This window comes from Neofelis nebulosa, chromosome 4 (assembly GCF_028018385.1).
Source record: "Neofelis nebulosa isolate mNeoNeb1 chromosome 4, mNeoNeb1.pri, whole genome shotgun sequence".
NCBI lineage: Eukaryota > Metazoa > Chordata > Mammalia > Carnivora > Felidae > Neofelis > Neofelis nebulosa.
This window is the reverse complement of record NC_080785.1, coordinates 46,261,957-46,287,789: the sequence shown is the minus strand read 5'-3', so window position 1 is coordinate 46,287,789 and position 25,833 is coordinate 46,261,957. Positions and strand designations below refer to the sequence as shown.

General features: G+C 42.1%; 1 protein-coding gene across 8 annotated transcripts in view; it reads right to left on the bottom strand.

Annotated features, from left to right (window-relative positions):
- Positions 1–25,833, bottom strand: part of PDE1C (phosphodiesterase 1C) — a 516,106-nt gene that overhangs the window by 375,316 nt on the left and 114,957 nt on the right. For all 8 annotated transcript variants that reach the window (XR_009260337.1, XM_058724658.1, XM_058724659.1 and 5 more), the window contains exon 3: positions 17,715–17,886. Coding sequence is in view for 7 of the 8 variants with exons in the window: in XM_058724658.1 (XP_058580641.1) it covers positions 17,715–17,886 (172 nt within the window). In the remaining variant the exon portion in view is untranslated. The remainder of the gene's footprint in view (positions 1–17,714; positions 17,887–25,833) is intronic.

Here is a 25,833-nt window from a genome sequence, read left to right as displayed (position 1 = left end):
TCATATTCTCTAAAGTGCCCTGGCTGCCTTCCAGTAGACCCACTTCACACTGGGCCCCATCAGCACGGGGTCACCTTACACAGTTGGATAATTGCCACCCAGTTCTGGGAGATGTTGTTCACACTATTCTAAGAGTCAGCCACAGTAAGTCCTCAGTGATAAAGAGCCTGGAATAGGAAATGTCCTTGCAGCAAGCCAGGGCCTGGCAAATATAGCTCCCGAACTCTCCCAGGCTCCCCTCCTGCCTTGCCCATGAAATCGACCACCTTTGTTCTAAAGTCAGTAGGATTTCCCAAGGATAAGCAAAGGCTAAAATACAGCAGGATGCTTACCTTCAAAAATCCTTTCCTAACAAAATCTCACACCTTACTATGGGCATCCAGAGGGGCAGGTGGAACCATTCAAACTCAACTGGCTTCCACACTGAGATGCCATCTCACAGCGGTCAGAGTGGCTAAAATGAACAAATCAAGAAACTAGAGATGCTGGAGAGGATGTGGAGAAACGGGAACCGTCTTGCACTGTTGGTGGGAATGCAAATTGGTGCAGCCACTCTGGAAAACAGTGTGGAGGTTCCTCACAAAATTAAAAATAGATCTACCCTACAACCCAGCAATAGCACTGCTAGGAATTCACCCAAGGGATACAGGAGTGCTGATGCATAGGGGTACATGTACTGCAATGTTTATAGCAGTGCTTTCAACAATAGCCAAATTATGGAAAGAGCCTAAATGCCCATCAACTGATGAATGGATAAAGAAGATGTGGTCTATATATAATGGAATACTACTTGGCAATGAGAAAGAATGAAATCATGCCATTTGCGGCAACATGGTTGCAACTGAAAGGTATTATGCTAAGTGAAATAAGTCAGTCAGAGGAAGACAGATAGCCTATGTTTTCACTCATATGTGGATCTTGAAAAACATAACAGAAGACCATGGGGGAAGGGAAGGGGAAAAAAAGAGTTACAGAGAGCGAGGGAGGCAAACCATAAGAGACTCTTAAATACAGAGAACAAACTGAGGGTTGATGGGGAGTTGTGGGAGAGGGAAAAATGAGTGATGGGCACTGAGGAGGGCACTTGTTGGGATGAGCACTGGGTGTTGTATGTAAGCCAATTTGACAATAAATTATATTAAAAAAAAAACAACTGGCTTCACAGATGTATACAAATGTCAAACTCATCCATTTGAATATTTAAACATGTGCAGTTTTTTTTCTATACCAATTATATCTTAATAAAGCTGTTGGTAGAAATACAGTAACCATTGATTTACCTTTATATTTCTTCCACTAAAATCTAAGGTCCTTGAAGACAGGAACCTTCATGAGGTCTTTCCTGGGCATATGTTACCTCTTCTCCTTTGCCCCCAACTCCTTGCCCAAGAACAATTTATGATTCCGTTCTCTGCGCTCCTGCTTCTAGCTAGGGACTCAAGTGACTGGAAGGCACAAAGGCTCTGGGGCCAAAACGTTACAGGTTTAACTCTTGGCTATGCTCTTTCTCAGCTGTGTGCCCATAGGCAAATCATTCACTTTTTCTGAACATTACTTTGCTAATATGTAAAAGAGGGATGATACCTACTAGGAGCAAAACAAAAAATGACTATATTACTCCCCTGAGCAATGCTAGCAAAAGACACAGAAACCGTCAACATAGGCACCATATGGCTTTAATGAAAGGGCAGGTTACCTTGAAAATAATAATAATACTCAATTCCAAGTTGGGAGAAATGAGCACTGTCACACTCAATCTAAGGGGTTCAGTGCTGATTGGAATTGCTGGAAGAAGCCCCAGCGGAAGAGATTACTTAGGGCTCTTCTGTGATGTGGTTTTTCGAATCAAGATGCCCTTTGAATCAGTGTTTCCACTGCTAGTTATCTACCCTTAGGATACAGCTTAATATACAGCAATATCTAGATGCACAAAGATTTTTATCATAACATTCCTTTCATGAGTGAAAAATTGCAGGGGGGAGGGGGGGAGGGTGGAAACTGGGCCGCTCAGTTGGTTAAGCGTCCAACTTCAGCGCAGGTCATGACCTCAAGGTTCGAGGGTTCAAGCACTGCATCAAGCTCTCTGCTGTCAGCATGGAGCCCACTTCAGATCCTCTGTCCCCCTCTCTCTCTGCCCCTCCTCCGCTCATTCTCTGTCTCTTTCTTTCTCCCTCTCTCTCCCTCCCTCCCTCTCTCAAAAATAAGCATTTAAAAAAAAAAAGTGAAAAACTGGGAACAACCTAAATGTCCAACACACATTCACATACACACATTATGTGGCAACACAGAAAAATGCTTAAGATAAAATGTTCAGTGAAAAAAAAAAATCAGGATACAAAATTGTATCCATACCATAACTGCAACTATAAGAATAAGGCATAGATAGACTTCAGGAAGGATGCCAAAATGATAGCACAAATTATATTCAGGAGGGTTTTTTTTTTCTTCTTTTACCATTTATCAAATGTTCTACAAGGTAAGTACATTATTTTTATGACAAAATTTCCTTTTGGAAAGATGAAGAAAGGAGGGCTGGTGACTAAGAAACTGAGGCAATGTCTCAAAGTCAGTTTATCCCAAAGGTGGTGAAAACATGTCAGCCACTGAAATAGTAAGTAAAAATAGTCAGTGCCTAGCAGGCTTCTGAAAACTTCCACGTATCACATTCCCAAAAGAAAACATGCACTTCGCCTGCATTCTGTTGAATTGGCTTTTGGAGAAAGACAACACAAGGAACATTTGGTGACACTTCAGTTATCGAAAATGGCATGGACATATGGCATCTCGAAGGGTGGGAGAGCTCATTCTGTGATCATTCCAAAACTCAAGACGCCCGTTCCAGATACATACTGTAAGAAAGGAGCAAAGTCTATCTGGTAGCTGTGGTCAGGAAAGGCCTTCATGGTCATTGGAAAAATGGTGCCCTGTGGAATATTTTAAAATACCAAGGTACTGTGGCTGTGGGAGGACATAGAGGAGGAAGGGAAGACCAGGGAGTCTGTGGTGTAGGCAGAGCAGTCGTTCTCACCCTGCTGAACTCAGCTTAACCAGAGAGGCTTTTAAAACCTACAGCTGCCAGGGCCCCACGCCAGGGATGCCGGTTTAATCGCTTGTGAGTATACTGTGCAGCCTGGATTAAGACCCACTGAAATAGAAGGTAGATAATAAATCTGAAGAGAATAGAGACCGCTGAGTGTGGTAAAGGGCAAGGTTTTCAACTGGGAGAAGATGAAATGACATCACAGAGGGAATTCGCTTGTGGTTACTGGTGACGCCATTGATTTTGTTCATTAAGTTAGAAAAGAGATAGAATTTTATAATTCATTTGCTCTACTTTCTCTTAGGTAGACTCTCTCTCTCTCTCTCTCTCTCTCACACACACACACACACACACACACACACACACACCTCAATAAGTTGAGTTAGTGCCAAATATCAGAATTCCTGGGAACATTTTGTAAGCTTTAAAACTACAATTAATAGGGTACCTGGGTGGCTTAGTTGCTTAAGCATCTGACTTTGGCTCAGGTCATGATCTCACAGTCCGTGAGTTCGAGCCCCACCTTGGGCTCTGTGCTAACAGCTCAGAGCCTAGAGCCTGCTTCGGATTCTGTATCTCCCGCTCTCTCTCTGCCCCTTCCCCATGTGCGCTCACTCTTCTCTCTCTCTCAAAAATAAAAAAACATTAAAAAAAATTTTAACTACAATTAATAGATATTAGGGACTATACTAAGTCTATTTAACCTGTTTAAAAAATGATTGCAGATACAAAACAAGTTGCAAAAATAGTACAGAGAATTCCTACGTACCAATCATCCAGTTTCCACAAATGACAACATCACACACAACAACAACACATGATCAAAACCAGGAGGTTGACATTGACACAGTACAATTTCCTGGACTCCAACCACACTCAGATTTCAGGAGTGTGTTTTGTGCTAGCTGTTTTTATTTTTTTTTAATTTTTTTTTTTATTAAACATTTGTATTTATTTTTGAGACAGAGAGAGACAGAGCATGAACGGGGGAGGGTCACAGAGAGAGGGAGACACAGAATCGGAAACAGGCTCCAGGCTCTGAGCTGTCAGCACAGAGCCCGACGCGGGGCTCGAACTCACGGACCGTGAAATCATGACCTGAGCCTAAGTCGGACACTCAACCGACCAAGCCACCCAGGCGCCCCTGTGCTAGCTGTTTTTACATATACTTTCTCATTCCACCCTTCCATCATTACTACTTCCATTTTGCAGAAAAGAAAACTGAGGCCAAGAGTAACTTTCCCGAGGTGGTGAGTGACATCGTTGGGACAGAAATAAGGCTTTGTCTGATTCCAAGCCCCAGTTCTACATTACCTTCCTCTACCAGGTCTGTGAACTACACAGAGCACACCACCGTGGTTCACAGCCCCTAGAGAGAAAGGGCTCTAGCAAGACCCCAGGGAGACGCTGGTGATAGCCCATGGGCCTCACAAGTATGTAGGCTCGGGCCAGGAGAGCAGGAAGTCTTAAGAAGAACTTTCTAGGTCTCCAGATGAGCAACTAAAGCTTCATTCACAGGCAGCTTTTGAATAAAGTAAGGCAGGAGGAAGGGGCAGGCAGGCACCCACGGCAGCAGGCCAGTTGGTGATGTGAGAGTCCACACTCAGCACCAAGAAATGGCAGGAAATGAAGTAAGCAGACTGATGTTGATGTGAGATGTGAGAGTCCACACTCAGCACCAAGAAATGGCAGGAAATGAAGTAAGCAGACTGATGTTGGCACCTAGCATTGGATCAGGGTGACAGGGAGGCAGGCAGCAGGAGCCTAACTAGAAAATAGGTCCACACTAGCAACAAAACCGGAAGACACAGACCCATTCCTCAGTGCTAGACTAAGAAAGCAATGCGGCCTAGTGACTAAAATGTGGGTTCTAAAGCCAGACTGTCTGGCTTTAAACCCCAGACCTACTGACTAGTGGTATGAGCTGGGATCAGTTAACTGCTTTATGCCTCCATTTCTCCATCTGTAGCTATTATTATTATTATTATGCACAATTTGACTACGCAGGGATTAAAATGAAAATGTTAGAAACAAAAGAGAAGCAGGGGGTACCTCAAAGATCCTAGATGTCAGAACAGCAACTCAGTGCTAAAGGACATGTGAACATGGCTACTAAAGTCAGATAAAGTTAATTCCTTTATACAACACAGGGCTTAGAGCAAAGTATACATATTCCAAGAGCATTAAACAGGATGTTAATGCTAAATCATATTACCCACTAATTATCAAGCACCTGCTGATGCCAGACACTGTGCTCATTGCTCAACATGTATAAACTTCCTTGACTCCCCATGGGTATCCCATGAGGAAAAGAATATATAATCCCATTAAAGAGATGAAAAAACTGAGCCTCAATTTAGACTGCATGTTCAAGGTCACACAGCAGGCAAGGAGTGAAGCTGAGTTAAAACCAGAGCTCAAACATTCTCACTATACCTCACTGATAAGATACAGGCAACTCTTTGGACCGGTGGTTGTCACGGTCATCAGACACCGGCCAGCAGGAGCAGGAAGCAGAGAGTAGTGTGTTATGGCAGGAAGACATAAGGAGAAAAGAATTGGAGACCCTGCTTAAAGTCCAGATAATATGGAACTCCTTTCTCTGGCTAAGTAATACCTTTCCAACCTACTCCACATGACTCTCTCCACTCTGCAATTCCCCATAATTCTTGTGGCACCAACAGGTTCAGGTAAAGAAAGACATTGCCTGCCACCATATCATAGGACCCCAAAGAGGCTCTACTAACGGGGTAGGGGTTTAGACTCTGGATTTTCTCATACATATCTTCATATTCCAGGTGAAGCTAATTTCTGCCCATTAGAGTCAACGCATTTGAGACTGCAAGACCACTCATACCACCTCTCTGCTTGGCCTTTGTGGTTTTCCTCTCATAGTTAAATCCCGGGGCTCCAGGTGTGATGAAGACACAATGGCTTATAAAACATTGAGTGAAAGAAGAATCCAGAGTCTGTATCGATACTAAAATCTAGACAGAGATGGAGAAAGGGAAGGGAAGGGAAGGGAAAGCTCTTGTCCATAGTCAAAGGTCATTCCATCGGTGGAGCAGGGATGACAGAGTTGGAAATCACCATTAACTCAGGCAAGAATCACAAAGTGGAGCTAAAACCACTGCATAAATGTTTGTTAGCGAAAAGGCTACACTACATAGTCTCAAAGTATCTTCCCACAGATAACCTATTACTTACACAAAGGGAAAGGTAACTTTACAGTGGAGAAATGGGGGAACAACCTCAACCAAATGCTCAAGATTAACATCACCAGTAACGGAAGCAATAGGCAATCTTTTCCCCTACTGCTGCCCTGAGAAGGACACAGTATCACTTATGTAGTATTCTTGTCAACGCGAATAAACTGAAGCAAACCACAAGGCAATAATCAGGCAATCCCTAACTGAGGAACATTCTGCAAAACAAAACACATGACCTGTTTGCTTCAAAATGTTAATGTCATGAAAGACAAAGAAAGGCTGAGAAACTGCTTCAAATTAAAGGAGATAAATGAGACATGACAATTCAATGTAACGTGTGCTTCAGGAATGGGTCCTGGGCCAGAAGGAAAGATTGCCATAAAAGACATTATGGGAACATTTGGCGAAATTAGAATATCGGCTGTATATAGTAGTATATAGTAATCATATTATATTAATATTAAGCTTCCTGAGTTTGAGAATTCTATTGTGGCCATGTAAGAAAAAGGTTTCCTCCAAAGAAACTCAAACTGAAACTGAAAGGTCATGATGTCCACAACTTAGGGTCAAGAAATTCAGAAAAAAAGATAGATTCTGACATGGGATGGGATGGGATGGGATGGGATGGGATGGGATGGGATGGGATGGCATGGGATGGCATGGGATGGCATGGGATGGCATGGGATGGCATGGCATGGGATGGGATGGGATGGCATGGGATGGGATGGGATGGGATGGGATGGGATGGGATGGCATGGGATGGGATGGCATGGGATGGGATGGCATGGGATGGGATGGCATGGGATGGGGTGGGATGAGATGAGATAAACATTTGACAGCAAGTAAGCAAATGTGACTCCAGGTAGAGGTTTGACAGCTGTTCATTTTACTAGTCTTGCAAATTTCTTGGAGGTATAAAATTTGTCAAAATCACCTTTTTTAAAACAAATGCAAAGACATTTCTTAAATACAGGGACCTGTACGTTGACTTAGAGTTAGACAAGATAAACTTGGTCAGTGCTACCCTTGGAAACTTAACCATGGAAACTCAACCCTGACATAGCCAGTCAGTCAAGGATAGAATAAGTGGCCCAACATTGAAGAAACACATAATTTAACAAGTATAATCCAACCCCCCTTTATACATCTTTCTCTAATTCTAAATCTGGACCATTTTCCAAGAATGAAAATGATGAACAGATCAAAGTTTGGGATCCATAATCTAAGACTGTTATTTGATTCATATCTTCCTGCTTTTGACTTTGCAGACAAGGTTCAAGTCATGCTCTTGGGCAGTTTGCAATGTGCCTGCCTCCAAGTACTTGAGCCCCATCACCATAGCCAGAATTATCACCTCTTCCAAATGAGGACAAGCGTGTCTGCAGCTCACGTTCAAATAACAATCCTTCCCCCACCTAAGCTAACCCCCAGGGTCTGGAGGTAATTTATTGTAGCAAATTCACTTCTGGCTGCAGTTAACACTAATCAATAAATGGGGAGCAGCTAGGTTATAGATATGGGGCTGTCTATTCAATAACCATTAGCTACTACTGCATTTAGAAGTAATAAATTTAAAAAAAAAAAAAAGGTCTCTGTTCCAAAACATGTGGAAAAACATATTTTCACAGGTTTCTTCCCCAAATTGCCCATGTACCTCCTCCAGGCACCATAGGTGCTCAGACCCCATGCTACTCTCTATCTCCATTATTCCACCTCTGCTGAAGGCCAGAAACCTTCGTTTTGATGCTCTGTGTATAGGGGACTGAGGCATGGAAATATAATTCCTAGTTTTGTAACTTAATGAAAAATGTAGTCTCTTTCTGCGACTCCAGAGATTTTACAAGAGCTCCAAAGATCTTTGCCTATGGAAGAAAACTGAACCTTACTCCCTCAGTAACAAGGCCCTACCATATTTGGTCCCAGCTTTACCTTTCCAACACTGCCTCCCTTTCACAAGCCTCAGACACAAATCCAGCAGCTCCTCCAACACTAGCCATGTCTTCCTGCCTCCCGACCTTGGCTCGCACTGTTCTTTTTGCTTCCCTTTTATGTCCACCATAAATGGATGGTCCAGGGTGGCCCATATCATGGTTACACCAAGCACTATTCATCATATTCATCAATCCATGTGGAGTCCAGGAGGGCGGAGCATGCCCTGGTCTAGTTCACTCCATGTGACTCCAGTGCATGGCACAGGATGTGACTGAAGGGTGGGCACTTGAATGGGAAAAGACAGCATCCAGCATTAGAGAGATTCTAATAAGAAAGAAACTGCCCTAATTAGCAAAGTCAAAAACCCTGCCCTAATGCTGGGAACAAAATTTCTATAGAGTAAAACACAGGGTCACAATTATCATGAGGTTGATAACGTAACCAGGAACCCCGCACTGCAAAGGGCAGGGACCAATAACCAATCAAAGGATATCACAGTTTGCATCATCACTGGGCACAGTTTTAAAGGGCTTTTCTTTATTTTTCTTCAGGTACTTTAATTTGACTGTAAAAAAACAAATGCAGTAAAGTCATTCATCACTGAAAATTTATAAGGAATAACATATGGTGCTTTTGAGAAATTTCCCAGTGCAGGGTCCCATATCAGTTAGCCAATCTATCTCTTTACCTCACCTGCTATTAAGACTTAGCCCAAAGCCTGGAACTGGGGAGATGAAAGATATAATGCGAGAACTGGAAAGCCAGGGTCCAGCTTTTCTGGCTCAGAGAATTATAGGAAGAAGGGAAACTGGGGCAGAAGAGGCACAGGGGTGAGATCTGTATGTCTTTTTCTCTCTCTAGAAGGACATCTACCCACAAACCAGAGGGTCCACATCCAAGTACACACAGTGGCCAGTAATGCTAGGTAGTAGGAGGCTAGGTTTTATCTTTCCCAAGTTGTCTCTCAGGTTCTGAGAGGTTTGACCAGGCCCCAGATGCTCCCACGAGCTCCTGAGGCCAGACCTCAGAAATGACCTGAGACTGTGATGAAGAGTTGGCCAGTGAGGTCGACATGGGGACAAAGTAGCCAAGGGCAGAAGGCTGGACCAACTGATTCAGAACCATATTAAATTTTTTAAATATTTTTTAATGTTTATTTAATTTTAAGAGAGAGAGAGAGACAGACAGACAGATCACAAGCAGGGGAGGGGCAGAGAAAGAGGGAGACACAGAATCTGAAGCAGGCTCCAGGCTCTGAGCTGTTAGCACAGAGCCCAATGCGGGGCTCAAACTCACAAACCATGAGATCATGACCTGAGCCAAAGTCAGACACTTAACCAGTTGAGGCACCCAAGCGCCCCCAGAACCATAACAGAATCACAACCAGACCTCAATAGATCCAAAGCTCTGCCAGGGGAGGGGTGGGGGTGGGGAGGCCTTCCTTCACTTAAGACAAAACATCAGGGATTCCCTGCATACTTGAGGTCTCTGTGTGGCCTAGGGCAGAAGTTCCTGTTGCTAGTCAGGAGGCACAAAAGGTTGATCCACACATCACACTGGCAGGGAAATTTAGATAGAGGTTCCAAGAGTGTCCCAGCCCTCCTCCCCCACATGACAGTACTGAAGCTACTTGACCCTCCCTGTAGGGTTATTCTAGGATGAATCACCTACACTTTGTGTACAATGTTCTTCTGGGAGTTATTCTGAGGGATGTACACTGAGGTGCTGAGGATACCTCAGATAAGGTCCATTCCTGTGGCTGGAAAGATGGATTCTCCAAAAGCCCAGTAAGAACATGTCAGGTCTGAAGAAGGATGCACTCTCTAGGGAAACTCAGCCCTAGGGACAAGTCCACTGGCTGGAAACTGGAGTGTGTCCATAAGCAAATCATCTGTACAATGTTCAACATTTTTGAACAGCTGTATTTTGGATATGATTTAAAATTCTCCCCTCTTACATTGTAGTTTCTTTAGTGGATCCAAATGTTTCAGCAAAGTCTCTTATAGGCAATGAAAGTACAAGATACTAAAGGAAATTGTGGCTTGTCCCATATTTACCCCAGCGCTAGTGCCCACGGGGAAGGTACAACATCAACTACAAAATGTAAAATCAAACAGAGAAAGACTGGCCCAGGCTTTCTAGGCCAGTAGCCTTAGAGCTGTGCCCACAGCACAGAGCCAGCAGTGATCAGCCAGCAGAGGATCACAGTGAGATGGGAGACTGTGTTAGCCCAGGTCTTCTCTGAGAGGCAGTTACCGAGACATGCAAGAAATCTATCAGCGGGAACATCGAAGAAACCAGAGAGGCTGGGAGAGTAGGGATACAGGTCTGACACCCAGTGAAGGAGAGAAGGAAGGAATATTGAGTAGAAGTATCTTAGACCATGACTGTTAAAAACTGAGAACAAACTGAGGGTTGATGGGGGGTGGGAGGGAGGGCAGGGTGGGTGATGGGTATTGAGGAGGGCACCTTTTGGGATGAGCACTGGGTGTTGTATGGAAACCAATTTGACAGTAAATTTCATATATTAAAAAATAAAATTAAAAAAAAAAAAAAAAGAAGTATCTTAGACCACAGTGCAGTTCCAAAGAAAGTTCAGCAAGGCCATCATGGAGTCTTCAAGCCAATGTCAGCATTAGAGAAGTCCCATGTCTTCCAGGAATGGCCAGTCTTAGCACCTCTGATGCTCTCAGTCACTGGCTGAGAGAACACTTGGTAAACACAGCCTCAGCCATCACCAAAACAAATTTCTCACACAGAACATGGAGTCTTGGGACAAGTATACTCTCTGTGGCTGGAGATGTGAAAGGTGCATGGCTGCCATAAGGATAAAACTCCTCTTCTCCAAAATACCAGGGAAGGACCAAGAATAATGCAAGAAAAATAGTGTCTGTATGATACATGCTTTGTCAATTTCTAACACTAAAAACTCTGTCCATAAAAACTTACTTACAAAAAGAAGCCCAAATATTTCCCTTATGGGAAGCCAACTTTGCAATACAAACTCCTCTGAGTTATAAAAAAAAAAAACAAAAAAAAAACTCAGAATTAATTCTTTCATTTTCCTTTTAGCAAACTTGAGGAAGGCTCTACAATTTGGATTAGCAAAGACCAGAAGGGGAAAATGTCAACTCCAGGGAGGCAGCACTAAGTCAGGGAAGTAGGTGTCCCCAAAAGTCCCAGTGGGTGACCAACATACGGTGATAGAGAAAGATGTGTGACCAGACTTCTCACAAGCTAATTGGGAATTTTAACCCATGACTCATCCCGGGGTGGGGTCCGAAGCGGCAGGGGCCGCCACCCCACACCATGCCCTATCATCAGCCAGATTGCACATTTCCTGAAAGTAATCAAGTCAGAAACTGGCTTCTTGGCAGTAGCCCCTGGTGGAAAAATGACTGCCAAAAACAAAAATGAGGATGAGTTCAACGATTTAATTCTGCATGGAAAACACAATCCGTTAAATGGGATCTGACAAGGCCTTAATCTCATCCATAGCTGAGGGCGTTGGCTCAATGCGGTTCTGCTCTCTGCAACATATTCTTAGTAAGCTATGTATAGAATCAGGAACACTTTTGCCAAAGCCCAAATAAGTCCATTCTAAGTGGGAAGAGAGGCGTATCAAGCCCCCAATGATTCTCTGGGGATTTAGCATGCTATTCTTCCAAATGCAAAATTATCAAAGCTTGGTAACTCAACCCATGTTGAAAGTCACACAGTTCAAGGTAAGTAACAAAAATGGCCAATGCACTGGATGGCTTCAGAATCTCTGCTACTGTCTAAGGAGGTCAGGTCAGGACAGCCTTACTCATAAGGCACCCATGGGGCTCCTATTCCCACCCTGGGGTTCACTGCACAACCCAGTCACATAAGAAGGGGTCAAGGTGTGGAGGATCAATCCACTCCTAAACAGGTTTTTGGAAACTGGAAGAGAAGGAATTAAGGGCTGTCACATTCATTAGCTCTCTTAATCCTAGCAACAGTCCTATGTTGTTATTTTGGTTTCCATTTGTAAAATGAGGAAATTGAGATTCAAAACCATGACTCAAACCACATAGGTTAGAAGAGCATTTGCAAACTCATACCTGTAGTATTCCAAAGCCTATGGCTTTCTACTCAGAGGGTGGTCCCCAGACCATGACATCTCTTGAGAGTTTGTTTGAAATGCAGATTCCCAGGTTGCAACACAGACTTACTGAATCTGGATCTGAATTTTTTTTTTGGGGGGGACAGAGAGAGACAGAGCATGAATGGGGGAGGGGCAGAGAGAGAGGGAGACACAGAATCGGAAACAGGCTCCAGGCTCCGAGCCATCAGCCCAGAGCCTGACGCGGGGCTCGAACTCACTGACCGCGAGATCGTGACCTGGCTGAAGTCGGACGCTCAACCGACTGCGCCACCCAGGCGCCCCTTGGATCTGAATTTAATAGGATCCCCAAAGGAATTCATTCATAAAGTATGAGAAACACTGCCTTTAAAGCGGTCCTATCCAAATGCATGGGTGGATTAAAAACATAAATTTGAACTAGAAAAAGGATTTAGTACAAAAGAACAGGGTAGGTCTCACAGGAGAAGCATCAAATTATATATCCAAATTGCCACATCCAAATTAGCAGAGCCAATGATGCTATCTTATTCACCAACAACAAACCCAGAAGCCAAGGTGATGTGGCAGTAGTAGAAGGTGGTGGAGAGGTCATAGCTTTGGAGTCAGGTGGACTGAGCTGAAATTTCTAGCTCTGCCACCTGCTGAGTGACTTTGGGTAAGCTGTTTGATCTCTCTGAACCTGTTTCCTGACCTGTACCACTGGGATTACAATACTCACTTGTAACCTTGGGAGATTAAATGAGCAAATGAATGTACAGTTCCTGGCCATAGCAGATGCTCAATAAACATCAGTTTCTTTGCCTCCCAGTGCAATCTGGACTGGGTCTCACCTTTGCAAATGTGCACACTAGAGGCTGGGGACAGAAAACGCTCCCAGCAGCCAGTTCTTTCTTGTTCTCTGGGTCCTCAGGTGGCAGGTACTGAGTCCTATCACTAATCAGACTAGCTGGGCTTGTCCGTCTTCCTCAAGCTCCAGATTCGGCTTTCTCTCTCACCTCTTTTAAGAAAAACCTGAGCAGAACAGGCTCAAAGAGACAGGTCATGAAGAAGAAGGAAATCAGGCATCTCTGTATAATTCCCAGGAGTATCTATTTTCCAGACACTGAAACTTTTTTTCTTATGTTCCCACATTTTTCTTTTCAAAAGTCTCTGGTCTTGAAAGCAGAATTTTCATGCCAGAGGCTTAGCAAATTTTCAGACCCCACGGGGTCTGCACCTGGAACCACAACACCCAACCTGATCCTATTTGCTCTGTGTGTTTATGCTCAAATGCACGTAAGGTTTCCAGTGAGAGCTGAGTAGGAATAGGAGATTAGCACTTCCAGAGCACATTCTGGGTGCCAGATACTGGGCTTGTCTCTCTCATTTATATTAGCTCCTTTAAATCCTCCCTCCAACCCCAGAAAGTAGGCATCTTTGTCCTTATTTCAAAGATGAAGAAACTGAGACTGGATTAGATAAATGACCTGCTCAAATTAACACAGCAAAATATTTCTGAGCTCCAGGGATTATTCAATATCATATGGTCCAGTGATTCTCTAACTGTGGTCCCTGGACCAGCAGCATTGGCACCACCTTGTTAGAAAGGTATATCCTAGGACCCCACCCAGACCTGGGGATGAGTCCAACAATCTGTTTCCATAACACTCTAAGTAACTGTAATGCATACCCATGTTTGAGATCCACTGTTCTTGTCTACCCTCAGATGTGACAGTTAAGAGAACAGACACTCAAAGAGATGATGCTATTTGCCTTGGTAACAGAATCCAGACTAAAGCCCAGGACAGTCACTTTCAGAAGTTGAATTTTCCTAACTGGGTACCTTCGAATGTCCCTTTCATGAGGAGTAAAGACTAAAGTCCATGGTAAAACAGCACAAAACTATGCTATCTTCCAGCGATTTTGGCTGGAATTTGAAAGTGCACAAAAATGAGGAGACCCTTCCCTCCATGCACTGCTATCTTTCCCTTGAGACTCTGCTGAACCACATGCTCTGAGACATGGAACGTCCACGTCATCACCGCTGCCCAGCCAAGAGGAAGACTAGAGGGGAGACTGTCATGGAACGTATTCAGGATGGAGACGGCATTTACACACACCTCAGCCATCAACTTATAAGCCTTGGAGGAAAGAGGCCATGCCTCTCATTTTCTAAAATCCTTATTTCTAAATCTGTGTGTCAAATTCTCACTTTCTGCTACACCCTCTCACATTATTGCTAACTGACATAAACAGAGAGTGTTGACCACCAGTGGAAGTCATTTGGAAGGGGAGCTATCCTGAAGCCCCATTTGCATCACAGGCGTGCTTTTTTATGTGCGTTTATACGTGATATATTTACTTGGGGTGGGATTCCAGGGGCTGATAAAGACTAGGTAGGACCTAAAGTCTACCCAAGCTACCCCTTGTTTCTGCCATTGGTGACCACCAATTGACAAGCAATTGTCCTTATGAGTTTGTGTTTGAATTTAATCAGAACCATGGGCGCTACCTCTCTGGGCCAGTTTCTCTATTTCTAAAATGGGCATCATCTTTGGGTGGTTAGGCCCATGCCTGGCAACATAAGAGTCCTATTGTTATTGTTGTTGTAACAGGGAGCCTAGGGGGAGTTTCAAACATACAAATTTCTGAAACTTTTTTGAAAAACACCTACCATTCATAAACGTATGAACACTTCCTACCTTATTTCTTTGGAAATAGAGACTGGAATTTACCTTTAGGGCAGACTGTCCCTTTAATCTAAAAGGAATTACGTGAATGGAAATAGTATGCAAATAGAAAACAAGCATACACTCTTTGTCCTGGGAGTGGCTTGTATGCAATCATCACCACACACTTGCAAAGAACTAGAAACGATTTCTAGGGAAAGTGATATGAAGCATCTATCTGATCCCTCCCTTCTGAGGATCCACATCGTTAGAATATGTCTGAGACATTGTGGTAGTGCTGAAGCCGGGTGTCAGGAAAGAACAAAAGAAGCCAGCCAGAGGAGGTATCACAAGAAAGAGGAGATGTGGACTGGACACCAACTTAGAACTTCACTGAGATCAGAGAGTCCACACTCAGCGTGAGACCCCATTGCCCTGGCAAGTGGCAGGAGGTAGAGCAGGCAAAGGGCTAAGTCTTTAAGCCTGTCACTAAGCCTGGAGTCCCTGGGGACAGTCAGGGAGCTGAGCCCCAAGACTAGACTTCCTAATAATTAGGCACATTGGGTTTACTGTCATTGCAGTTTGGATCTTATTTGATAATAAAAGCTGATGACCATATTTCATGGCCCAGGATTCCTAATGCCCTCCAAGTGTGAACAAGGAGAAAGAGAAGGGAGTAACCAAAATTGCCAAATCTTCCCAGATTTCCCAGAGTTACTAATACTGGGAAGTCAGCAATTCTCAGGGTTTTTCACTCTAGTGAAATGGCCGGTGAGGGGGAGAACACATAAGTGATATATTACTATTGGCATTATTTAAAATCCAGCTACAACTCATCTCTTTCTTTGCAATCCAAAAAGCATATAGAAAGCAAGTGGCATTATTACAAGGGTAACCTTGATTCTGCTCTAATTATTTCTTGATAAATAAACTGTTTCCACATGTTAATACTTGGCTTGTGATCACTTGTGTACAAAGAATCTCACAATGATGTGACTACCACAGTTAAGAACAATTGCATTAGAGAATATTTACCCTCTAACATTCCCATTGAAATCACTTATCTTCTTCAGAAGAAAGGATGGTGCCAGAATAACACACGGTTGTATTAAGGAGACAAATAAATTAATAACCAATGCCAATGGATTTCTAGCTTCAATTGCTGAAGGGTTGGCATATTTACACCTGCTGTGTTTTTCTTACTGCACCAAGTGTTAACAAGGAACTAAAAATAAAGCCCGACCTTAACAAACATAATTGAATTTTTTTTCTGAAACCCAGACATTGATGCATAATACAACTAGCAGATCAAATGAAGTTCATGGTCAGCAATACATTTTCTCTATTGAGGAGCATTGAATGCAAAGAGGAGAGATGATGGTAATAGAGTTGGCAAGCAAATGAGATGTTCTTTTCATGAGAGTGCCTCTTTAGCTGTTCCCTGAAGAGGACAATGAACCTGGTCTGGGCTAGAAGGAGTAGCTACAAGAAGACTGCGTGTGAGGAGTGACTCTACCAGAGACGCTCCAAAATGAGAACACACAGCCCAAGAAAGCCATTCACCCTCCCCTCCCCCACCAGTCATGTGCAGAGAATTGCAGGTTCACGGAAGTTATTTCTCTCTACTTGAGTGGGTTTTATTTTATGTAAAACCTCACAATGCAGTCACCAAACCCTTAGTAGGAATAAGAAAAGCATTTGCTTTGCAATTCTTGTCCCGCCACTGCATCAGTCACACTACATAAAGAAATCCAAACCCCTATTCATCACTGCTTTTCAGAGCTCATCTATAATTCAGTCGACACTAAGAACCTTCACACAATGAAACGGCTTTTACTGAGCGATTACACACATCACCTGGATGCAAAAAAGAGTACGTTTTTCATGGATGCCAAGAGTTGTCTAAGTGGTTTATGGGAGAAGAAAAGCAAGGTTTGTATGTCCTACTGGCCATGTGGAGAGCAGGAAAGCCTTATATAATGAAAAGAAAAGTGAAGAAGTAAAATTAGGGTAACAGGGAGAAAGGAGGGGAGGAAGGCAGGATGGCAAAAAAAAATTTAAACCTTAATTTCTGAAACCAGCATTGCTGTGTATTTCAAAAGTGAGTTTGAAAGACCCATTCGGGGGGAGGAAATCACTTTTATACACCATGTCCCGTACTCAGATTGATTTTTATGCGATACGGAGGAAAGGTAAGTGCTAGAGTCGTGATGAAGTGGAGCCCAAGACAAGAAGAAAACACGAGAGGCCTCTGCAGAAGAGTCGAGACCAAATGATGAACAAGAACAGAGTCAGCAGCCACCTGGGAAAACACACAAGGAAGATCTTTGCTTCCTTTCAGGAGGCAGCAGCTCTCACATCTCTTATCACTTAGAAACCCTCCCCCAGCCAGAGACTCTAAAGACACGGGGCTGAATTCATTCCCACCACATGCTTTTTCTCTGTGCACTTATCTCCATGCGTCATCCTCTTTTGAAGCAAAAGACTCATTAATCCAATTCAAATTGCCAACATCAGTAAATCCTTTGCCTCAGCATTTAAATGCCAATACCAATTAAATACCAACAGCAACTTAACTACTGAGGGGATCTGCGCTACATTCAGGAAATCCAGCCAGAAGTCCAGCTAGCATTAATTCCAACACTCCTTCATCAATTCTAATTTACTCAGTGCAAAAAAATGAGGTAATTTTCTGGCCACGCCGACGATGCATCCAACTGGATTGAAATAACTCGGCAGCAAATAAGAAGGAACAGATTGATTGCAATCCACCAAACCTGAAGGATGTCTTCACCAAGGCTTCTGGGCTGTCGAGCTGAGGCAATTCATCAGCTAAGATTTCTTCTGGTGGTCGGGGGTCATGGACGATGGTTGGCCGTGGCTTTTCCTTGGCATTCCCCGTGAGCCCGTCAATGAGGGAGTTCCACAGACAGTTCTGCGACTTAGACCCTGAGGTGTGAGGGGGGGAAAAGTGTGCAGTCAATTACATACCAACAGCATGCCGTGCCTTACCCAACTCAGGATTTTCAGAAGCAAAGCAGGGAAACTTCCCTATTTCTCATGATCTCCTACATTCAGAGGGTTCCAAGAGATATTGGTCAGGCAAATTAGGGAGTAACCAGGACTTTTTAAATTTATATGCAGAAAATAGGCTAATACCCTGAATATTTTGACCCACAGCTAAATATTAAGGATATATATCTTGTCTCATTTCAGTGGTGATCAACTCCAACTCCTAATAGAGCTATAGGTATTTACTTATATATTTATTCAGCAATTGGAAGTTTACAAAGGACTACCATTCTAGAGAAGAGTAGGATGTTAAGACACAAGTCTCCCTTATGAACTCAGCTTGCCTAAAGCCCAAGTTTCAAGACTCCATTCTGTGGAGACATCCACCCCACATAGGACCCCACCTTTAGAAACCAGAACTCTAGGCAGGTTGATCTTCTAGAAGATCAAGACCCAAGAAAAACTATACTGCATGTTTACTGATACTTTACCCGACAAACACTTCAGTCATATGAGATGAATGTTAAAGGCAAACATGAAGTGGCAAGAAGTGTCACAAAATAGGGCAACCAAGGTCAGTATCAATAGGGATAAATTACATTGATATTACATACAATTGATATGATGTGATGAAAATGGCACTTTAACTCTGTGGTCTTCTTTCCCAAAACACATAGCCCCAGTGTATTAAGCATGTTTCTAGCTTCTATAAACTTGATGCTTTAACATCTGCCCTACATCCATACATCCTTTGTTCAGGACAACTCAGTACTGTATCTGAGTCACCTTGTCTTGGCTTCCTGCCTCCTCAGCTCCCACCTCCTCCCTCCCCTCAACTCTTCAGGAGGAGTCCTTCTTCCAGGGGCATGCTTTTCAAATACAAACCAAACAAATCAGAGCCCATACCCCCAACACCTCCCTCACTGAGCTTTTGCACTCTAGACCACTATTCACTTGCCCAACTCACCCCAGCCCAGGTACCAGAAAACTAGGGACAGCCCCTATGCCCCAGAGCCCACTGAAACTATTCAAACTAGCCAATCCTAGGCCTGCTTACCCTGCCTTGCCCATGACTCCCTATAGAAACCACAAAAAAGACTCTTGCTCACATTTTCCTCCACCCTAGCTCTGCCTTATAACTGGCCCCAATGCTTCTCAGCATGGCCTCCATGGTGCGACATGGACCCCCTCTTCAGAGACCTGCAGGTATTAAAAAACTATCTTTTCAATGGCAGTCATCATCAGATTTGCTGGCCCTACCATGCCTAAATAACAATAAAAACCTATCCAAGTACCCAGTCTAGTCATGGGGAAAACATCAGACAAATCCCAACTGAAGGACATTCTGCAAACACCTGACTAATACTCCTCTAAACTATCGAGGTTATCAAAGAACAATGAAAGTCTGAGAAACCATCACGGTCAGGAGGAGACTAAGAAGACATGATGACTAAACACAATGTGGTGTCCTGATGGGATCATGAAACTTAAAAGGACATTAGGTAAAAACTAAGGAAATCTGAATGAAGTATGTACTTTAGTCAATAATAATTCATCACTATTATTTCATTAATTGTGACAAATGTACAATATTAATGTGAGATTAGTAATAGGGGAAAACTGGCATGGGGTATACAGGAACTCCTAGTACTATCTTTGCAAATTTTCTATAAATCTAAAGCTGTTCTAAAATAAAGTTATTATAAAAATACAAATAAATAAAATACTATAAATAAATAGCTATTATAAAAGAAGTCTATGAGCAAAAATAATTTTTTAAGCGGAGCCTGATGGTATTACCGTTACCATTACCCAATTATCACTGGCTTATGCCAGTTATGCTCTTCCCAAAGGAAAGAAAGTTTTTATCTTTGCACAAAGATACTACTGGGTTTCCAAGTCATGCACCCATAGAGCTGTGTCCATCCAGAAGGGGTTGGCTTTTTCTACCCAATCCATGCAGATGGAGTATCTTTATCTAATTCACACAAAGACTCTTTATGGGGCCTAAGAGGGTGTGCGTGGAGAGGTAAAAAGCATTGCCAGCTAATGCACATTCATGTGATAGGTGGGCAGAGAGTAAGTCTGTATGCACATGGGGATGTCTCCCCAAGACTCTAACCAGCTACCTGAAGATCACAACAGAAGAAATCACCTGAAGGACAGCTTTGCCACTAAGACCAAAAGAACTTCACACAAAGGAGAGCATCTCAACAAAGATCCCTGAACCTTTACCAAGGACACAAATGGGTTAGCACAGAACTCTTCCAACAACCACAGCTATGACTGACCCCCTTAGGATGTCCCACATCCAAATTACTTTTGTATGAATCAAGAGAAAACTAAAGCACACTAGTGCCAAAAAACATACGCCTCCAACTCTTGAAATGCAGGACAGCTTTTCTGAAGTCCTAACCAAATATCTTAACAAGATCCAGTCCTATTAATGAAGGTCTGGTTCTATGTTAATAAAGGTCTGTTCTATGTTAACTAAGGTCTGGTTGTAAGAGGAAGAACAACAGCAACAGCCTGTTTTCTTAAATTTGATCTAAATGAAGGCTTTACAATAAACTCCTAGCCCATTTCCCTTCAAACTTTTATTTATTCATTCAGTATACACATGTTTAATTCCCTCACTATGTCAGGTTCCATTCTGGGCCCTAGAAATAGAAAGATGAACCCAGAAGCAATCACAATAAATGGGCAATGCACCATAACTAAGGGCAGATGAGTACTCTAGGAGGCAGAGAAGGGCTCACCCACTCTGCTTCAGGGCCCTGGGGAAATCTACACAGAGAACATCACATCTGATATGGTTCTAAAGCAGGAACAGACCTTCAGCAGATGAGAAACAGAGAAAAGAACATTCAGGGCAAGCAGTATGTGCAGAGGTTCAGAAGATAACAAGGTAGCTTGTGAACACTGGAGCAAAGTGAGAGGGGATAAGGTCAAAGGCTGGTTGGACAAGTTGTAAAGTGCCTTGAATAAAATGCTAGTCATTTAGAATGTCTTTTTTTTTTAATTGCCCATAATTTTATTAGCCAAAGAAAATCACAGATGACATTTAATAGAATGTCTTCTTTAGACCAAAACACAAACAGAAAAACAAAAACAAAAACAAACATAAAAAAAACTAAGGCCATATCTATGTTTGAGAAAAGAGACTGGCACACTATGGAGTGGTGAACTTGTGAAGAATAGCATGGCCACGTGAAAAGGTCGGTGAATCCATATCATCTGTAGATGAAATAAAGTCTTACATGGACTTATGACTAACTCTTAAGTATATAGAGATGAGATTAATAAATTACAAACTCATGTAAAGCACTAATGAATTCATAATAGGGTTTTCACCATTTTCTCAGTGAGTGAATCAGAAGGGTCAGGTGACCTAAGCTCTCTCTCCATTAGGGGAGACTGTTATTGATCTCCACTTTAATTCCACTGTGGTCTGAGAACAGACATTGCATGATTTCTAGTCCTTTTAATTTTTGTTAAGATGTGTTTTATGGTCCAGAATGTAGTCTAATTTGGTGAATGCTCCGTGTGAGTTTGAGAAAAATGTGTATTCTGATATTGTTGGATGAAGCAATCTATAGATGTTGATTACATCCAGTTGATTGATGGTAAAGTCTTTTTTCCTTTTCAAATAAATTTTATTTCATTCATTAAAACAACATCTATATACATAAAGAGTATTATATGCATACAAGAGTTAGTATATGTTCAGGATACAGATCATTCCCAGGCCCCTTGCAATAACTTTATGGTACATTCCCGCTCACTACCCAATCCCAGAGATGAGGAAATCCTTCTAAAGATTTATGATGATACTTTGGAAAAAATATTTCCATATATTTTTCCATATTAGCACCTAAACAACTATCCATTCATAAGGATCATTACTATTAAAATTGATTTGTGATAAAAACTTTAGAGAGTAAAAAAAAAAACTTATAGCAACTTTTTGATTAAAAAAACTTTGTGTTTATTTCTGAGGGGAGGTTTCAGATTTTTATTAGATCTTCACCGGGTCCATAATGCAATACAAAAAGATATATACCGGGCACCTGGGTGGCTCAGTCGGTTAAGCGGCCGACTTCAGCTCAGGTCATGATCTCGCGGTCTGTGAGTTCGAGCCCCACGTCGGGCTCTGTGCAGACAGCTCAGAGCCTGGAGCCTGTTTCAGATACTGTGTCTCCCTCTCTCTCTGACCCTCCCCCTGTTCATGGTCTGTCTCTCTCTGTCTCAAAAATAAATAAATGTTTAAAAAAATTTTTTTTAAACAAAAAGATATATACCTCTGATTCAGAGACAGATTTTCCATTCCACTAGATTGATGCTGTAGTGAATTCAACTATGTTCTTGCTGATTTTCTGCCTGCTAAATCCATCCATTTATGAGAAGGGTGTTAGAGTCTCTACCTGTGATAGTGAATTCATTCTGTTTCTTTTTGAAGTTCTATTAGTTTTTGCCTCACATATAGTTTGACGCTCTGTCGTGTTAGGCACATACACATTAAGGGTTGTTAGGTCTTCTTGGAGAATTGACCCCTGTTTCATTATGCAATTCCCTCTTATCCTTGATAATTTTCCTTGTTAGAAGTCTGCTCTGTTTGATGTTACTGTAACTATTCCCACCTTCTATGGATTAGTACTAGTATGGTGTATTCTTCTCCATCAATTTACTTTTAATCTATATGAGTTTTTATATTTAAAATGGGTTTCTTGTAGGCAATTATAGTTGGGCCTTGTTTTCTGATCCACTCTGACAATCTCTCCTTTAATTGGTGCATTTAGACCCTTGATATTCAAATGATTATTGACACAACTGGATTAATATCTACCACATTCATCACTGTTTTCTATTTTTGCTTTTGTTTTTTGTTCCTATATTTGTCTTCCCTTGTTTTTCTGCCTTGTGTCATTTGAACTGGTTATCTTACACGATTCTATTTTCTCTCTTTCTTAGCATATTGGTTTTAGTTCTTTTTTTAAATGTTTTAATAAAGTCACCCTAGAGTTCACAACATACATTTACAGCTAATTCAAGTCCACTTTCATATACTACCATACCACTTCAAGTCCAGGGTGAGTACCTTATAATAACAAAATAATCCTAATTCCTCCCTCCTGTCCCTTGTAAAATTGCTGTCAGAGATCTTCAGAGGAGCTATGCGTGATACTCAGAATTATCCTCCTGAGGAATGGAAGAAGGGAATATTTATATGCAAGTTCTCATCCCGGGGACGAGAACCCCACAGGGTATTATAATTATAACCCCATAGGGTATTAATTCTCTAGGCTTTCTGGGTCCACTATGCATGACTGTGGGACATCATCAGAGAATCCCGACATAAATCCAGAGAATCAATTGGGCTAGAGCTTAGAAAGTGGGCCAAGAGGATGTGAAGCTGGGCTCAAGAGGTACTTAATACACAGAGTTCCCACACAGTTTTAGTATCCTAGAAAATACAGCCTGAATCCCCATCTGCTACTCATTCCTGCCTTAGAAGGATCACAACGGCCCTTTACCGTGGCTCTTCCCAAGGCAATGTGATATGGGCCTTTTGGAGTTGAACTCTGAGAGCAGGAAAGAACACTTCCTCTGATTCTCCACAAATGTGGGCAGAGCACTCTCCAGGGATACTGGAAGGGTCTGCTCTGACCAAATGAAAAAAAGAAATTCCCCTGCTCTGATTTATTTTAAGCTGATTTTGAAAGCATGAAATGTTTCTGACTAAATACAGGCAAAAATATGGAAACAGATAGAGTCACACAGGTCTCTCTCAATAATATCAAAAACCCCATGAGGGAAATCAGAGATAAACTAAGCCTTCAGGATACCAAAAATAACGTGGCTCAGGTGCAGGAGATGAGCAACTCCACTCAGCCCACTCAGTGTCATCTGCTTCTGCCCACTCCCCTCCCCTCCCCACCCCTGCTTTCCTGTCTCCTTTGACTTGTTTCTGACTCTCATTTGAAGCTTATTACATTCTCCTTTTCTGTTATTTCCCCTCTGTCCCTGTGATAAATCCTCTCCCTTCTCCTCACAAAGACAACTTCTCACATACCCATGAACCCTCCAGATTGATTATAAATCTTCCAGACTCATAAACTCTGGTAGCAGCATCTGTACCACTGAGTTTATCAAGACAACAAATCCTCAGATTCAGATGTAACAAACATTTGTTCAGTGGTTGCTATGTGCTGGATGTTATTAAGATGTTATTAACCGTCAAATCAACCCTTCAAACTAAATACTATTAAAATACTATCGAATGCTAGGGCATTAAGACTCCAAGAGATCAAATAACCTAGATCACAGAGTTAGAAAACAACAGACTGCTTTGACCCAAAATTCTCACTCCCCTAATCCAGGCCTCCAGGTGATATATCACACTGTTTATATTTTATTTATGAGTAAATAAACATACACATAATGTAGCTCAAGCAGAATGCTCCACACTTGTTATTATGAAACAAACATTCTTTTACATAAGAAATAAGATACACCCTATCTGCAACTGGGGAGAGCCTTTATCTTGTTAAGTCTCTTGCAGGAAGCAGTTTGCAGCTTCCTTTAAAGAAGGAAGTTCAGGGGGTGCCTGGGTGGCTCAGTCAGTTCAGCGTCCGACTTCGGCACAGGTCATGATCTGGCGGTTCATGGGTCGGGCTCTGTGCTGACAGCTCGGAGCCTGGAGCCTGCTTTGGATTCTGTGTCTCCCTCTCTCTCTGCCCCTCCCCTGCTCATGCTCTGTCTCTCTCTGTCTCTCAAAAATAAATAAATGTAAAAAAAATTTTTAAATTAAAAAAAAGAAGAAGAAAGTTCGGGCTGCATGGGGAGATGAATAATGCAAGGTAAGTGTAATGGGTTGAGAAAAGACTTCTTAAGAAAGAAAATGAGATGAGAAGGTTCTAAATCAGAAATAGCTACAGATTCATTCTGAAGTGTGTCTAGTGGTGCCAGTCTGATAAACTGCTAGCAGGAGGAATCCAAGGTGATGTGGTGATCCTATTTAAATCTGACAAGTTACTTATCAACTGGGTTCCTGATTAAAAAAAAAAAATTACACAAAGATTACACTGGCAAAAGGCTGAGAAATTAAAGTCTTGCAAAAGCACAGAGGAAAGAGGAAATTTAAATCTCCAAAAAGGTAAAAAAAAAAAAAAGAAAAGAAAAATTCTTAGAAAACATCAATGATTCTCAAAATATCTGTGACATGGGTTTGTAGGTATCTCCCCCTTCTGGGGAAGATAAGGGTCCTGAAGTTCCTATAGGGTAGGAAAAATGGGGCTGCAGCACAGAGGTCAGGAATGAACCTAATAAAACCCAGATGAAAAGTTTTGTGCTCACTAAAAACAATAATGGTAACAATAATAATGGAAAAATAAGTATCAATAATGCTTTGAATATCTTTAAATCAGTCACATAGGCACTATTCTTTTACTTTGAATATACTAACCCTTGATTTTGGAAACTTTTCAGAAATTTTGTCTCCTGGCAATTTCAAAAAGATTTTAAAATTGAGGTGCCTGGGTGGCTCAGTCGGTTGGGCATCCGACTTCAGCTCAGGTCATGATCTCACAGCTCGTGAGTTCGAGCCCCGCATCGGGCTCTATGCTGACAGCTCAGAGCCTGGAGCCTGCTTCAGATTCTGTGTCTCCCTCTCTCTCTGCCCTTAACCCACTCGCATCCTGTCTCTGTCTCTCTCAAAAATGAATAAACATTTAAAAAAAATTTTTTTTTAAGATTTTAAAATTGAACTCTATTTCTAATATCATACACATGAAGGTAAAAGGGTCTCCTCTATCAAAATGTAAGAATACAACTTGATTTGTAATAACATATTCTAAATTCTCAAAAATGTTAGGGCTTATTTCT